The 17,693-nt window shown below is 37.1% G+C and overlaps 1 protein-coding gene across 5 annotated transcripts in view; it reads right to left on the reverse strand.

The window, feature by feature from the left end:
* Positions 1–17,693, reverse strand: part of EPM2A (EPM2A glucan phosphatase, laforin) — a 126,312-nt gene that overhangs the window by 65,085 nt on the left and 43,534 nt on the right. For all 5 annotated transcript variants that reach the window (XM_086316608.1, XM_086316607.1, XM_086316606.1 and 2 more), the window contains exon 2: positions 11,229–11,403. In XM_086316608.1, coding sequence (XP_086172734.1) covers positions 11,229–11,403 — 175 coding nt within the window. The remainder of the gene's footprint in view (positions 1–11,228; positions 11,404–17,693) is intronic.

Consider the following 17,693-nt stretch of genomic DNA (forward strand, 5'->3'; position numbering starts at 1 on the left):
ATATTCTGTCTTCTGTACTCATTTTAAATGAGGGAATAACTTCTTTGCTTGTCATAGCCACTGTAATATTGGAATTGGGTGAGTCTTGCAAAAATTAAAATTCATGAGTCAGTACATTTACATTCCATTAGTTACCCAGCTCGTGAGTGTATGCCTGCACAGTCGTGTCCAACTCTTTGCAACCCCATGGACTGTAACCTGTAGCCAGCCAGGCTTCTCTGTCCATGGAATTTTTCAGGCAAGAATACTGGAGTGGGTTGCCATTTCCTCCTCCAGGGGATCTTCCCAACCCAGGGATCCAACTTGCGACTTCTGCACCTCCTGCACTGGCAAGGGGATTCTTTACCACTGCACCATCTGGGAAGCCCTTATACTGCTCACTCAAACCTAAAAGTCCTGTCTCTTCTCACTCTGATCTGATGACCTTGGTTCCTATCTCATGGAGAAAAGAGAAGCAGTCCACATGCCCTCACTACTTCACTGACCTACCTACACACATACCCATTATCTGCTTCCTCCGAGACCACGGATGAACTCTTTGCTCTCACGTATTCAGATCACTCTTGTTTACAAAAAATATTTTGCCCCATGATTCTTCCCTTTCTTCTCTAAATCATTAATTTTTTCCACTTTATGGCATCATTGTCTTTAACACCCAAGCATTCTGTAATAGCACCCATTTTACATATGACCCTCTCCTACCCTATATTTCCTTGATTCTCTGCTACTTTTATAGCAAAATTGTCATATTTTCCCCACATAATGACTTAGGAATCCAAATTGCTTAACTTATATGATAGAATAGTCCTTTTTTCTTACTACCATTCCTATAGACATACCCTGAGATCTGAAAATCAAGTTCTCTCTTTTAATCAAGTTTCTCTCTCAGTCTCCTGAACAAGACATTTCAATCATAATTTAAATAACAATGTTGCTGACAATAAAAAAAGGCAGCACAGAATCCAGCTGCTTCCTTTTATACTTGTACTTAAGCCATAACAGCACCATCAGCAGAAACTGACTTCTCCATAAACTAGCAGACACATTTTAAATGACTCCTAAAAAAAAAGAATTAAGGGGAAGGTTTACAATTAGTTCATATTACCTTTAGGGTGCTAATATTTATCACTTATTTTTTATATGATACTGAAAATAAATCATCCCAATATAATAATCTATATAACATGAGATATATAATCTATTTTAATATATTTAAAATTTTTATAAATAAAAACATGTATTTCAATCATTAGAAAAACAGGACATCCGTCAATTTGACCTTATAAAATACAAACAGAATTATTTATATAGGGAAAAGGAACTCTTTAAAGAAATCTCACACAATTAAATTGTTGCTGTTATTGTTGTTCAGTCACTACTGCTGCTACTGCTAAGTCACTTCAGTCATGTCCGACTCTATGCAACCCCATGGACTGCAGCATACCAGGCTCCTCCATCCATGGGATTTTTCAGGCAAGAATACTAGAGAGGGGTGCCATTGCCTTCTCCATGTTTAGTCCCTAAGTTGTGTCCAACTCTTTGCAACCCCATGGACTGTAGTATGCTAGGCTTCCCTGTCCTTAACTACCTCCCTGAGTTTGCTCAAATTCAGGTTTACTGAGCCGGTGATGCTATCTATCAGATGCATCCTCTGCCGCTCTCTTTTCATTTTGCCTTCAATCTTTCCCAGCATCAGGGTCTTTTCCAATGAGTTGGAAGTTTGCATCAGGTGGACAAAGAATTGGAGCTTCAGCATCAGTTCTTCCAATGAATATTCTGGGTTGATTTCCTTTTAGGATTGACTGGTTTGATCTCCTTGCAGTACAAGGGACTCTCAAGAATCTTCTCTAGCACCACAGTTCAAAGGCACCAATTCTTTGATGCTCAGCCTTCTTTATGATCCAACCCTCACATCTGCATATGACTACTAGAAAAACTGTAGCTTTGACTATACAGACCTTTGTGGGCAAATTAATGGATTCATTGCCCAATCAGAAGAACTCAATAAGAAGGAAGATTATGTTGCTTCTCTATCCTTAGTATGATGATCAATTATAATCTTGGCTTTTATGTTTAGAAAAATTTCAAATCATTCAATCAAATGCAAATATCAATTGAATTACATTCTTCCTTTGGCCAGAAATGTGTTGATTGTGAACTACAAAAGCAGTACAATGTAATTAAATTCTGTAGCACATAGAATTTAGTGACTACTCTCCATTTACTCCAAGAGAGATTCCTTGTCAAAATTTGATTATAAATATGAGCAATGTAAAAATATCATTATGACTGGATAAAGCACAAGCTGGAATCAAGATTTCCAGGAAAAATATCAACAATCTCAGATATGCAAATGATACCACCCTTATGGCAGAAGGTGAAGAAGAACTAAAGAGCCTCTTGATGAAAGTGAAAGAGGAGAGTGAAAAAGTTGGCTTAAAACTCAACATTCAAAATACAAAGATCATGGTATATGGTCCCATCACTTCATGGCAAATAGATGGGGAAACAATGGAAACAGTGACACACTTTATTTTCTTGGGCTCTAAAATCACTACAGATGATGACTGCAGCCATGAAATTAAAAGACACTTACTCCTTGGAAGAAGGAGCAACCTAAACAGCATATAAAAAAGCAGAAAAATTACTTTGCCAGCAAAGGTCCATCCAGTCAAAGCTATGGTTTTTCTAGTAGTCATGTATGGATGTGAGAGTTGAACCATAAAGAAACTGAGTGCCAAAGAATTGATGCTTTAGAACTGTGGTGTTGGAGAAGACTCTTGAGAGTCCCTTGGACTGCAAAGAGATCCAACCAGTCAATCCTAGAGGAAATCAAAGAGTTGGACACCATTGAGCAACTAAAGGAAATCAGTCCTGAATATTTATTAGAAGGACTGATGCTGAAGCTGAAACTCCAATACTTTGGCCACCTGATGCGAAGAACTGACTCATTGGAAAAGACCTTGATGCTGGGAAAGATTGAAGGCCAGAGGAGAAGGGGACGACAGAGGATGAGATGGTTGGATGGCCTCAGCAACTCAATGGACATGAGTTTGAGCAAGCTCTGGGAGTTGGTGATGGACAGGGAAGCCTGGTGTGCTGCAGTCCATGGGTTTTCAAAGAGTCATACACAACTGACTGAACTTAACTGAATAAGTATTTACATACTTATTAAGGATTAATTGTACACTGACTATAAAGCTGTATATTTCCAAATATTTCTGTACAGTGGGAATGAATGTAGGTCCTGGGATTATAAAAATGAAGTAAAGTGTCATGTAGAAGCAGCACAAGATTACAGGCATTTGGTGGCTCCATCTGAAGCCAAAGAAGCTGATATGGGGTACAGTCACCATTAGGCCAATATAATGTATCAGCAAAATGTTGCATAATGCTTTTGTCTTTAACTGTAATCCTTGATTATCTCTAGAACTGCCTTTGGCATTCATCAAGTTCAACTAGCTCACTTTGCAAATCAGGAGACTGAAATTCAGAACTGTTATAGGATTTTCCCAAGGTTGCCCTGCAGTAAATGAGAGAGCTAGGCTGGCACCAAATTCCTCACTCTTTCTCCAAGGTAATTAATGCCATTCATTTGGAAAATGTGCTAGATAAAACAGTATCCAAAATGTGTGAAATTATTATTCTACAGTGTATAAAATAATTTTGAGTTTTGAAAATTACCCAATATCTTTTCTTTATAAACCAAAGAGGCTACAAAATATAAGTGTGCTTTTATAACACATTTTCTAAACTATAACATTTTTATAAGAGTTTAAACTGTGACTCATAAAGTCTAATTTATGGCTCTTGAAATGTGTTTAATTGGCAATAAGCCTTTTCAAGATACAGACAGCACAGTCCCTTCCCACTAAAGTCTCATTAGGTTAGTTATCTGTGTCTTTAATGCAAACATTCATTCTTTTGCATTAAAAAAATCTATTGATGAGGGAGATGTAGTTTGGTACCAAATATATGAATATGGAAGTGCATACCAATTTCTAAAATCTCATTCTGGCATGGCAGAATCTTAGGTTGGAGGATAAAATACAAACTAAATATTAGAAATGAAGAATGTACTTAATATTTATTGAGCTACTCTTTACCAAGTTTATCTCAGACATTTTGAATACTTTATTTAACTTTAATTTTATTGCAGAAAAATTGACTTCACACATCTAACTTGACTTTCACCAAATCCCTTTACAACAAGAATAAAGAAAGTCTGTGGGAAATTAAACACATAAAACCCCAAGAAAGAGATAACATGAGGAAAGACAACAGAATTGTGGAAACTGGAAAGCAATTGATTGATGACTGAATAATTTAACAGACAGAGGAAAAACAAATTCTAAGGCCAAGAGTGAAGAAAGCTGAGAACCAACTGGAATTGAACTACAGAATCCCCAACAGGCTCAGAAACTGGATTTCCAGATACTTCCAGATGTAAGTGAAAAGCACAGAACTGGAAAGTCTATTTAGGACACAGCCAGACCCTCAGATTCATTTTCCCACTCTCTTCAGCTGGGACACTTTGCCTTATTGCTCCTGATAAAGAGTGGAAATGTGTTCTCTGTGGAAGGTTAAACAAGTCTCTGAACTGGGCAACACAGATAATTAAATGAAGAGTTTCTGGAAAACAAAAAGATGATAGCAGAAATAAAAAACTAAATAGTAGTGATGGATGATTAAGTAAGTTAAGAAAATCTGCTAGAACAGAAAAAAAAAAAATACCCAAAGATAAGCAAAATATAAGACTCAGACTAGGATTCTAGTATCTGAATAATAGAAGGTTCAGAAAGGGAAATCAATCATTAAAGAAATAATTTAAGTAGTTTACCTAAATTGGAATTTCAGAATTTACAGAATTAGGAAATCTACTCACTGAGAGCTTAGCAAAATGCATAAAACAATGGCCACATCAAGACATTCCATCACTAAATTTCACAATACTGAAAATGAAGATTCTGACAGCTTCTCCAGAGGGGAAAAAACACAGTTCAAACCTAAAGGATCAGGAGCCATAATGGCTTCAATACTCAATAGCAAACCTGGAAGGAATACATTCTTCACAGAAGACTTAGATACGTGTGAACAGTTAGGGGTGTTAAATAGCATTTACACAGGCATACGAATAAACGTGGATACTGATCTCATTAGGGTGATGGTACAACTATATTGGGTGGATTGAACAAGAGAAGGATGTCACTGAGGTTTGTGGAGGAACAGGAAGAAAAAAGAGCAACAGTTTCATTTTTCGTGGTGTGAAAGCAATAGATAATACCAAAAACCAAAATCAAGAAGTAGTAATATAGTCATATTTTTTATCAATTGTTTGTGTGTGTGCTCACTCAGTCATGTCCAACTCTTTGCAATCCCATGGACTGTAGCCCACCAGGCTCCTCTGTCCATGGAATTTTCCAGGCAAGAATACTGCATTGGGATGCCATGTCCTCCTCCAGGAGATCTTCCCAACCCAGGGTTTGAATCCACATTTCTGTGTCTCCTGCATTGGCAGCGGGATTCTTTACCACTGCACCACCTGGGAAGCATTATTTAGCATTTATCTGAAGGTACCTTTGATGGTGTGGATCACAATAAACTGTGGAAAATTCTGAAACTGGAATTTTGGTTGGGAATACCAGACCACCTGACCTGCCTCTTGAGAATCCTGTATGCAGGTTAGGAAGCAACAGTTAAAACTGGACATGGAACAACAGACTGGTTCCAAATAGGAAAAGGAGTACATCAAGGCTGTATATTGTCACCCTGCTTATTTAACTTCTATGCACAGTACATCATGAGAAACGCTGGGCTGGAGGAAGCACAAACTGGAATCAAGATTGCCAGGAGAAATATCAGTAACCTCAGATATGCAGATGACACCATCCTTATAGCAGAAAGTGAAGAAGAACTAAAGAGCCTCTTGATGAAAGTGAGAGGAGATTTTAAAAGTTGGCTTAAAGCCCAACATTCAGAAAATGAAGATCATGGCATCCGGTCCCATCACTTCATGGCAGATAGATGGGAAAACAGTGGAAACAGTGTCTGACTTTATTTTTCTGGGTTCCAAAATCACTGCAGATGGCGACTGCAGCCATGAAATTAAAAGACACTTACTCCTTGGAAGGAAAGTTATGACCGACCTAGACACATATTAAAAAGCAGAGACATTATTTTGCCAGCAAAGGTCCATCTAGTCAAGGCTATGGTTTTTCCAGTGGTCATGTATGGATGTGAGAGTTGGACTAAAGAAAGCTAAGCACCAAAGAATTGATGCTTTTGAAGTGTGGTGTTAGAGAAGACTCTTGAGAGTCCCTTGGACTGCAAGGAGATCAAACCATTCAATTCTAAAGGAAATCAGTCCTGGGTGTTCATTGGAAGAACTGATGCTAAAGCTGAAACTCCAATCCTTTGGCCACCTGATGCAAAGAACTGACTTATTGGAAAAGACCCCGATGCTGGGAAAGATTGAAGGCAGGAAGAGAGGGGATGACAGAGGATGAGATGCTTGGATGGCATCATTGATTCGATGGACACGTGTTTGAGTAAACTCTGGGAGTTGGTGATGGACAGGGATGCCTGGTCTGCTGCAGTCCATGGGGTTGCAAAGAGTCATACATTACTGAGCAACTGAACTGAACTGAACTGAACACTTAATTATTAGATATTTTTTAAATCTTCAGGTCTTGACAGTCTTATCATTATGAAGGGTACTGACTTCACAATTTTTTTACCCCAACCATAAAAATAAAACTAGGCAAAATTCCATTCCCATATCCAAACTAGAGGCTGATAATTTGTGATTATAAATTATTAGGTGAGTTTGACTCTCTCTATTATTACATATGCTCAAACATGTAACCTATCACGGATCCATCTCTTTCAGCAACAAAAACAAATCCACAAATTACTTTAGCACTGTATGTCAAATGAGTACAGTAAGTAGATAGCTATTAGATGTTTTCAATTTAACAATGAAATACATCATTATTGTCTTTTCAACTCATAAACTGAATTCACATTTTTATCTTGTCCAGTTTCAAGTGAGGATGAATTGTAGCTAAAATTTATAAGGGGAGTTAGACTGAAATAACTGATAGTGCATAAGTCTTCCTCTTTTAAATTCTAAATTAGTCTTTATTCAACTAATCACAGAAGTTTTCAAGTTTTTATGTCTCAAAGAATCATATGAAGAGGTTGGAAAAGAAATTCCAGGAATTGATGGGGCTCATCAATCTATATTTTTAAAAAACAAAACACCCAATTGATTTTTATTTTTAAAAATCACACCACCCAATTGATTTTCAAGTAGGTAATTTTGAGACTGAACTGTGAGAAACACTGGAGGTTAATGGAACTTCTTAAAATCAGAGAGATGCCAACAGATCCACTATGAACAATTGCTATTTATTTACAAGTTCCCAGTTATCTCTATTACAGAAACAAATAAATAGAAGAAATACTGTTAGGCCCAAAATTCTGAGCATGAGATTTTTTCTCACTTATATATGTATGTAGTATTGTATCTGTGTATTATATACTGCTGCTGCTACTGCTAAGTCGAGTCAGTCATGTCCAACTCTGTGCGATCCCATAGACAGCAGCCCACCAGGCTCCCCCGTTCCTGGGATTCTCCAGGCAAGAACACTGGAGTGGGTTGCCATTTCCTCCTCCAATGCATGAAAGTGAAAAGTGAAAGTGAAGTCACTCAGTCGTGTCCGACTCTTAGCAACCCCATGGACTGCAGCCCACCCGGCTCCTCCATCCATGGGATTTTCCAGGCAAGAGTTCTGGAGTGGGGTGCCATTGCCTTCTCCATATATGACATATATATATAATACCCCATGTGTAAATATATATATTCTATATTTTGTGTCTATCATCTATTTTATGTACATATATTATTATATAATTTTATATATTATATATTTTTTTCTTTTTATACCTGAGGAAGATAACAGGTTGAATTACCTGAAAATTCAGTAGGACAGAGACTTAGTGAAACTAAACTGCTTTGAAGAAAATTTTTAATGTAACCTTTCTTGCATAAACAATGAGTACATGAACTATGTTTCATACTCAATCCATATACAGACATGATACCATATGTGAAACTGAAGAAATACCTTCTTTAAAAATTGCAACATTTTTTTATAAAAATTGTAATGTTTACTTGGCAGGGAGGGGGCGGGGGGCGCAGTTCTCAGAGTGACAGGTGTGCCCCACACAGACCCTCCCATCTCTTCATTCCGGGAGGGGTGGTAGGAGGGCCCAGGCTGATTATCGAGGCTTCTCTTCCACTCATTGAGATGTGATCTGCCCAAATGCACACAGCCTGGGTGAATACGCTCAGGTATAGAAGCTAGTAATGGCAGATGAAATTCATGCCCACTTACTCTTTCAAATAATGACTATGAAAACTTAAGGGTTAGCAGTTACATTTTAAATAAACAACGAAAGAGAAAAGGATCAAAAATGAATAGAGAACAACTGATTTAGGAGGAAACAAGATCACTCCAGCAATAGAAGATAACTTTAAAATAATTCTCCATAGTATTTTAAGCAAGTACTCATTCATAAACTAGAACAAACAAATATGCAAAAAGAGAATAAAAGAACAAGGAAGTGCCCATGAAAATTTAAGACCCAAAATTAAGAGGAAAAAAAAAATGAGGTAAGCTGGAAAAACAATGAAGTCTCCCAAAATGTAAAGCAATAAAACCAGAAGCTGAAAAATATTTTTAAAGAGTCAAAAATACAGTATAAATCCATGAGGTCTAACATCCATCTAAAGAGTGTCTTCAATGACAGAACAAAGATAAGGAAGGAGGAGAAATAATCCAATAGCAGAAAAAAAAAAATCCCTAGAGCCCAAGACATGACTCAACACATGAAAGGGTTCAGAAAATGTGGCTCAGCAAAAATGCAAAATAATCCATTAACACATCTTCATTAAGTGTCAGAACATCTCAACGGATGTTCCTTCTCATTCTTTTCTTTTGATCTTTTTCTCCTTGATTCCTAAATTGTGTGAATCCGAGGACTCTTTTCTTTGTAACTTCTTTATTTTCATCACGTCATCTATTGGCTCAACCATGTCTGACTCTTTGTGACTCCATCAGCCACCAGGCTCCTAGTCCATGGGAGTCTCCAGGCAAGAGTACTGGAGTGGGTTGCCAGTTCCTTCTCTTTATTTTACTTATTTGTTACATGGTCTCAACTAGACTGATCACTTTGAATGTCACCTGTATATTGATAACCCCAAGTTTATATCTCCATTTCCAACCTATCCCTGAAACTCCAGAACTAATAAACAACCTACTCTTTCAAATAATAACTATGAAAAATTAAGGGTTAGCAGTTACTTTTTAAACAAACAATGAAAGAGAGAAGGATCAAACTCCACACAACACATGGATTTCTTTTCTGCAATCTAGCCTACATTTCAAAGGCAATATGTCTAAAATAAAATTTTCATCTCAGTCCCTACTCCAAATTGTTCTTCTCCTAAATCTTCCTCATCTTATTTATCCAGTTGCTCAGACCATAAAAACACAAGTCATACAGAACTCTTTTCCTCCTGCTGTACATCCAATCCATTAGCAAAGCCAACATCTAACATGAATTTATAAGAAAAGTGTGTCCAAGAAGAATAGTCATTTCCTAACACTATGATGACGTTGTTTTCTCCGTCTCTCCTACCCCTTACAACCCTGTTTATATTAGTTATATCTCTCATTCAAAGCAATACAATTTTTAAGAACATGAGAATGCATCTTTGTCTATGGTACAAACACTGTGTGTCCTACAGTAAATAATACATACAGAGAATTTTAAATGTTGAATATTGGTTTTAAATTTTAAATCACCAAACTACAAAAGATTCATTTATATTTGCTAAATTAAATCTAACTTCTATAACCCTTGAAAATGTAAAAATAACGAAAAACGGAAGTTAATGGGTGGAAGTAGATGTGGAGGAAAATATAGGGACAATAAATCTCTGATCTCACACATTAGAAAGTCAAGGGGCACTGTCAAAAATTTACGGGTCAAGAAATAGAATTTTTATGATGTTAAATAACAAAAGAATTTTTTTAATGAGCCTGGTAGGGGTTGGAAGAGGGATGAAAAAATAAGTGAGCTAAATTTGTCTCATGTAATAGCGGGGAGTCAAAAGCTATTTTTTTTCTATTTTTCTGAAATATTTTAATTTTTTTAACTTTTTATTTTGTATTGGAGTCTAGTCGATTAACAATGTTGTGATAATTTCAGGTGAACAGCAAAGGGACTAAGGCATACATATACACGTATCCATTCTCCCCCAAATTCCCCTCCCATCCAGCCTGTCACATAACATTAAGCAGAGTTCCGTGTTCTATACAAAGGTCCTTGTTGGTTATCCATTTTTAAATATGGCAGTGTGTACATGTCCATCTCAAATTCCCTATCACTTCCCCATATCCTTCCCCCTGGCAACCATAAGTTTGTTTTCTAAGTCAGTGAGTCTCTTCTGTTTTGTAAGTAAGTTCATTAGTATTATTTCTTTCAAAAGCTATTTTTAAATTGACATATTAATAAATAAAATATATGCATATTATTTAAGACTTGGATTTAAGTTTCAGAAAAACTAGCAATAAAATAGTTTAAAATAATTATTTCTGGTGAGTGGGAATGAAAGGAAACCTTATTTTCCATTTAGTATCCTCTTCAGTGTTGAATTTGTATTATGATACATACTGTTAGTATAATAATTAGACAAATAAATAAAAATAAATCTGTTAATAAATAACAAAGCATCCAATCTAGTCTTATGTCTAGATCTTCACACATATTTATTTGAATCATATTTTATAAAGAGACATCAATTTTTGTTTCACTGCTGGTCAGTAGTGTAAAAGATACAAATGCTGATTTAGGCTATTTTTAGTCTAGTTTTTATTTTTAACACACTATATAAGTACAATTGGTTAACTAGTGTCTGGTCAAAATATGTTGATGCCAGAGTATGTATTTAGTAAAAAAAAATTCTATAAAAAGCATTCTTCATGTCTAGAACCAGAAGAGCTCTTACAGTAATTCACTGTAATTTACCTCCTCAAAGTACCACAGGCCTATATAACCCTCCAGAGGGAGAGGCTGCAGTTCTCAACAGTGACCACTTCCATTGTCCTAGTGCTACCCTTGTCCTACTTCTATGCTTATAAACATGGCACTATTTTTACCTTGAATAATGCATGGCTTGGTGGCCTGCAATATTAAAATAGAAGTCCGTCGTGTGCTTCATCTCATTGGTGTGCCCAGTGGCCTCGATCCAGTGTCCTATTGGGAGACAATAAACACCATCCACCAAGTTGTTTTCACTGTAAGTACAGCAACGGTCGTGGTGAGGCCCGTTGCCTAGAACAAGAAATGACAAACAAAGCCATTACATCAATGTTTTGCTTCAACAGTCATAGAGTTGCTGATGCAAAATTAATAGCAAGACAAAAATAAATACAAAGCTGCATAATCTACACATCTCAGTATAAACAAAAATAGACTAAGTTGGTGATGGACAGGGAAGTTAGGCATGCTGCAGTCCATGGGGTCGCAAAGAGTCAGACACCACTGAGCGACTGAACTGAAGAGGGAACACAGTAAAAATATGTAAAGAATTACTTGTTAACTTCAGAGTACTATGCTCTCAATGGATACATGGATATTTACAAAAGCCTATTAACTCAGAATTTCATGGGACCGCTCAGAGCCTTAAGAGCCAACTACGAGTCACTCTGCAGCCTGATAAGCTGCTGAAAGGGGCTTCCCAGATGGCTCAGATGGTAAAGAATCTGCCTGCAATGCAGGAGACCTGGGTTCAATCCCTGGACCATGAAAATCCCCTGGAGAAGGAAATGGAAAACCACTCCAGTATTCTTGCCTGGAGAATTCCATGGACAGAGGAGCCTGGTGGGCCACAGTCCATGGGGTCACAAAGAGTCGGACACGACTGAGTGACTGACACTTTTACTTTTCATTTTTCAAGCTGATGATAAGGGCTCTTAAGGCCATTTATGTCCCTATGCTGCATATTTTTATCTCCCTGGAATTTATGACTCCCTCTACATTTATGACTAAAATCAGTAACAAAGTGTTTCAGTATCAGCTCAAACAACAGATTAATTTTTTAAAAAAATAAATATATTATAAATAATAAAATAAAGGACCATATCCAATCCAGTTTGCATGTAAATCAGTAGTTAGTATTATGTTCAGATGGGAAAACTAAGCATCACAGAGATTAACCAGCTTGCCCAAGATCATAGAACAAAGTACAGAGTGATCAGTAACCTGGTACCCCTAATCCCCCACCTTTTAGGCACTTGATAGCTTCAGGCTGTTTTCTACTGCTTACTCTACAAAAGCACCAAGACAGACCCTCTGCCCTCCAGGGAGTGCAGCAAAAGAGGCAGAGACAGGACAACATGCCTCTGATAACATTATTTGCCTATATCACAATTCTGCCCGGTATCCACTACACTAGTAAACAGACCCTCAATTTCTATGAAAATTGTTATTTCTACATTATTTTTATAATCTCTTCTTATGTGACCACCACATTTCAAATCAATCCTTTCCTTAAACTACCTAATTTTCATATATTGCCATTAATAAGAAAAACATATAAAGTGTTAGTCACTCACTCATGTCCACTTTTGTGCAACCCCATGGACTATAGCCCACCAGCCTCCTCTGTCCACGGAATTCTCCAGGCAAGAATACTGGAGTGGTTTGCCATTCCCTTCTCCAGGGGATCTCCGACCCACAGATTGAACCCAGGTCTCCTGTATTGCAGGTGTATTCTTTACCATCTGAGCCACCAGAGAAGCCCAAGAAAAACATACAATCAAAATAAAATAGGAATAAGTCACAATTATTATGAATATGAAAATTCGATTCATTCATTCCTTGCTCTGTCTTCCAAAATATTTTATCTAAGGTTATTTAGCATATAATCTATTTTTTAAAATGCTTAAGTCATTGGGCAGTTCTTTCGAACATAATTCCCCTTACCAGATAGAGGGTACAGGATGGCCCCTTTAAAAAATAAATCATCATTGATCTTCCTAGCTTAGATTCTTCTTTTTCTCTTGATGGCTACAAGGTACTACACCAATTGCCTTATTAACCTTGATATTTAATAGAGAAAACCAAACTATGCTAGCAATCTTAATTCTAGAGACATATCCAACAGAAATATAACAAAAGTAAAGAAAGATACATGGATACATACATGTGTGTAACAATACTATTTTAATAGCAAATACTACAAACTATCTCACTTCAGCTATTCATTCTCCCAAAAATACTTATTGAATGTTGACTATATGACAGGCATTGTACTAAATCTTGTTAAGGATTTAGGTATTTCCCATAAAAGCAATTTTAAAAAAATGAATTATTTTAATCAGGCAGTTGACATGACCAAATTTTTATTGTGAAAATATCTCTCTGGTTACAGAGTAAAAAATTAACTCAAACACAATGAGATTAGAAGCAGAAAGTCCACTTAGGAAACTTCTGCGTTAGCCCACGTAAGAGGTGATAAAAGCCTGAAGATAGAAATAGAAAGGAATGGGACAATTCAGGAGGGAAAAGCCACAGGATTTAATGATTAATTGGATATGGGACGTGAAGATAAAAAGAGAATCAGAAATGATTCCTAGGCTTCTGGCAAATACAACTCAATATATAGTGATACCATTCACTGAGATGTAAAAACTGGCAGAGTTGGAAGAAAAGACGGTCAGTCTGGTTTTCACATTTGGGACTTGGAGTGCTATTTAGATACAAAAGGAGCTGTCAAGTAGAGAGCTGGAGTTATTGATTTGACACTCAGACCCGAGATCTGAAGTAGAAAAATAAGTTCATAAGTCATCTAAGTATAAATGGTAACTGAGACAACGATATAGATGACTTACAAAGAAAAACAATGGTGATTGAGGAGAAAAGACTTCTAGAACCAATTTTGAAAGCATCTCAACATTTTACAGCTGGATAGAGAAGGATAAGATTAGAAAGGAGGAATAGAAAGAGAAGCTGTAGAGGAAAACTAGGAGTGAGTAAGTGAGGTGGGGGAGTATAATTGACACCATAGACTAAAGACAGGATGGATGCCTGTCTAACTAGCAACAGTAGTTATATCTGGAGAATGTAACTGGGAAGGAAGGACTATTTTACTCTAAACTATTTTTAATCCATTGGATTTGCTATAAAAAGAAGGCATTACTTTTTAGCAATGAAAGAATAATATCTATGGCTCCTGCTGATCAGTACAAGACAACAATTTACATGTTATAACTTAAATAAATATAATTATTGAGGAACTCAAATATACATAAATTACACTGTTCAAGAAAAATTATGTATGTAACATGAACTTCCTAAGAGTTCTTCATTCCTAGAATTGGGGTTTTTAATTACTCATTTTTACAAATATATCTTTTAAGAGAAGTAACAAGACACATCTATCTCTCTCAGTCAGAGAAGCATCATATCAGTGAAGGTGTAGTGGAGAGTGGGAGCTCCCACCCCATTCAGTAGTAACAAGGAGTCTGATCCCTTCAGCTGTCAATGCAAACTGGATGGGGAACCTGGGTGATGAGGTGGTACCTCCACCCTCCTACTGAAGCAATGTCACAGAACTAGAAGGTGGATCAGATGCAGAGTCTCATTATAAAATACTCAGAATGCCCCAGCTTCAATAGAAAGTCACTCACTATATGAAGACTCACAAAGATCTCAAACTGAATGGGACAAAATGCTCAAAAGATGTTAAACTCAAGATGACAGACACGTTAGAACTATCTGACAAAGACTTTAAGCTTCAACAATCCATTGAACACACTTGAAATGAAAAATCACAAAGTCTTATCAAGGAAATAGAAGATGTAAATAGGAACTAAATGGCAATTCTAGAACTGAAAAATATAGCAGTTGAAATAGTAACCTCAGAGGATGGGCTCAAGGGCAGAATGGAGGTCAGAAAGAAAAGAAATAGCAAGCTATAAGATGGAACAGAAATTATTCAACAGAGAGAACACAGATGGAAAAAAAAAATAGAGCCTTAGGGACTTGTAGGACTATAACAAAAGATGTAACATTCCTGTAAATGGCATCTGAAGAAGAAATGAAAATATTTGAAGCGGGAAAATATTTGAGAAAAATGATATCTAAATATGTCTAAATATTTTCCAAATTTGCCAATAAACATACAGGTTCAAGAACTTGCACAAACTCCAAAGAGAATAAACAAAAAGAAATCCATGCCACAACATATCATAATTAAATTTTTGAAAACTAAACACAAAGAAAAAGTCTTGAAAGTAGCCAGAGAAAAATAACAATTTGGGAAAATAATCATTCTTATGTCAGTAGTGGGTGACTTTAACTCAGATGACCATTATATCTACTACTGCAGGCAGGAATCCCTTAGAAGAAATGGAGTAGCCATTATGGTCAACAAAAGAGTAGGAAATGCAGTACTTGGATGCAATCTCAAAAACGACAGAATGATCTCTGTTCATTTCCAAGGCAAACCATTCAATGTCACAGTAATCCAAGTCTATGCTCAACCAATAACGCTGAAGAAGCTGAAGTTGAACAGTTCTATGAAGACCTACGAGACCTTTTAAAACTAACACCCAAAAAAGATGTCCTTTTCATTATAGGGGACTGGAATGCAAAAGTAGGAAGTCAAGAAACACCTGGAGTAACAGGTAAATTTGGCCTTGGAATACAGAATGAAGCAGGGCAAAGACTAATAGAGTTTTGCCAAGAGAATGCACTGGTTAGAGCAAACACCCTCTTCCAACAACACAAGAGAAGACTCTACACGTGGACATCACCAGATGGGCAACACCAAAATCAGATTGATTACATTCTTTGCAGCCAAAGATGGAGAAGCTTTATACAGTCAGCAAAAACAAGACGGGGAGCTGACTGTGGCTCAGATCATGAACTCCTTATAGCCAAATTCAGACTTAAACTGAAGAAAGTAGGGAAAACCACTAGACCATTCAGGTATGACATAAATCAAATCCCTTATGATTATACAGTGGAAGTGAGAAATAGATTTAAAGGCCTAGATCTGATAGATAGAGTGCCTGATGAACTATGGAATGAGGTTCTTGACATTGTACAGGAGACAGGGATCAAGACCATTCTCATGGAAAAGAAATGCAAAAAAGCAAAATGGCTGTCTGGGGAGGCCTTACAAATAGCTGTGAAAAGAAGAGAAGTGAAAAGCAAAGGAGAAAAGGAAAGACATAAGCATCTGAATTCAGAGTTTCAAAGAATAGCAAGAAGAGATAAGAAAGCCTTCCTCAGTGATCAATGCAAAGAAATAGAGGAAAACAACAGAATAGGAAAGACTAGAGAACTCTTCAAGAAAATTAGAGATACCAATGGAATATTTCATGCAAAGATGGGCTCAATAAAGGACAGAAATGGTATGGACCTAACAGAAGCAGAAGATATTAAGATGAGGTGGCAAGAATACACAGAAGAACTGTACAAAAAAGATCTTCACGACCCAGATAATCACGATGGTGTGATCACTCACCTAGGGCCAGACATCCTGGAATGTGAAGTCAAGTGGGTCTTAGGAAGCATCACTACAAACAAAGCTAGTGGAGGTGATGGAATTCCAGTTGAGCTATTTCAAATCCTGAAAGATGATGCTGTCAAAGTGCTGCACTCAATATGCCAGCAAATTTGGAAAACTCAGCAGTGGCCACAGGACTGGAAAAGGTCAGTTTTCATCCCAATCCCAAAGAAAGGCAATGCCAAAGAATGCTCAGACTACCTCACAATTGCTCATCTCACACACTAGGAAAGTAATGCTCAAAATTCTCCAAGCCAGGCTTCAGCAATACGTGAACCGCGAACTTCGAGATATTCAAGCTGGTTTTAGAAAAGGCAGAGGAACTAGAGATCAAATTGCCAACACCCACTGGGTCATGGAAAAAGCAAGAGAGTTCCAGAAAAGCATCTATTTCTGCTTTATTGACTATGACAAAGCCTTTGACTGTGTGGACCACAATAAACTGTGGAAAATTCTGAAAGAGATGGGAATACCAGACCACCTGATCTGCCTCTTGAGAAGCCTATATGCAGGTCAGGAAGCAACAGTTAGAACTGGACATGGAACAGTCTGGTTCCAAATAGGAAAAGGAGTACGTCAAGGCTGTATATTGTCACCCTACTTATTTAACTTCTATGCAGAGTACATCATGAGAAACGCTGAGCTGGAAGAAGCACAAGCTGGAATCAAGATTGCTGGGAGAAATATCAATAACCTCAGATATGCAGATGACACCACCCTTATGGCAGAAAGTGAAGAGGAACTAAAAAGCCTCTTGATCAAAGTGAAAGAAGAGAGTGAAAAGGTTGGCTTAAAGCTCAACATTCAGAAAACGAAGATCATGGCATCTGGTCCCCCATCACTTCATGGGAAATACATGGGGAAACAGTGGAAACAGTGTCAGACTTTGAATTTTGGGGCTCCAAAATCACTACAGATGGTGATTGCAGCCATGAAATTAAAAGACACTTACTCCTTGGAAGGAAAGTTATGACCAACCTAGACAGTATATTCAAAAGCAGAGACATTACTTTGCCAACTCTGTCTAGTCAAGGCTATGGTTTTC

Source organism: Bos grunniens, chromosome 9, assembly GCF_055505025.1.
Source record: "Bos grunniens cultivar Pamir isolate PY7600 chromosome 9, Bosgru_T2T1.0, whole genome shotgun sequence".
NCBI classification, from domain to species: domain Eukaryota; kingdom Metazoa; phylum Chordata; class Mammalia; order Artiodactyla; family Bovidae; genus Bos; species Bos grunniens.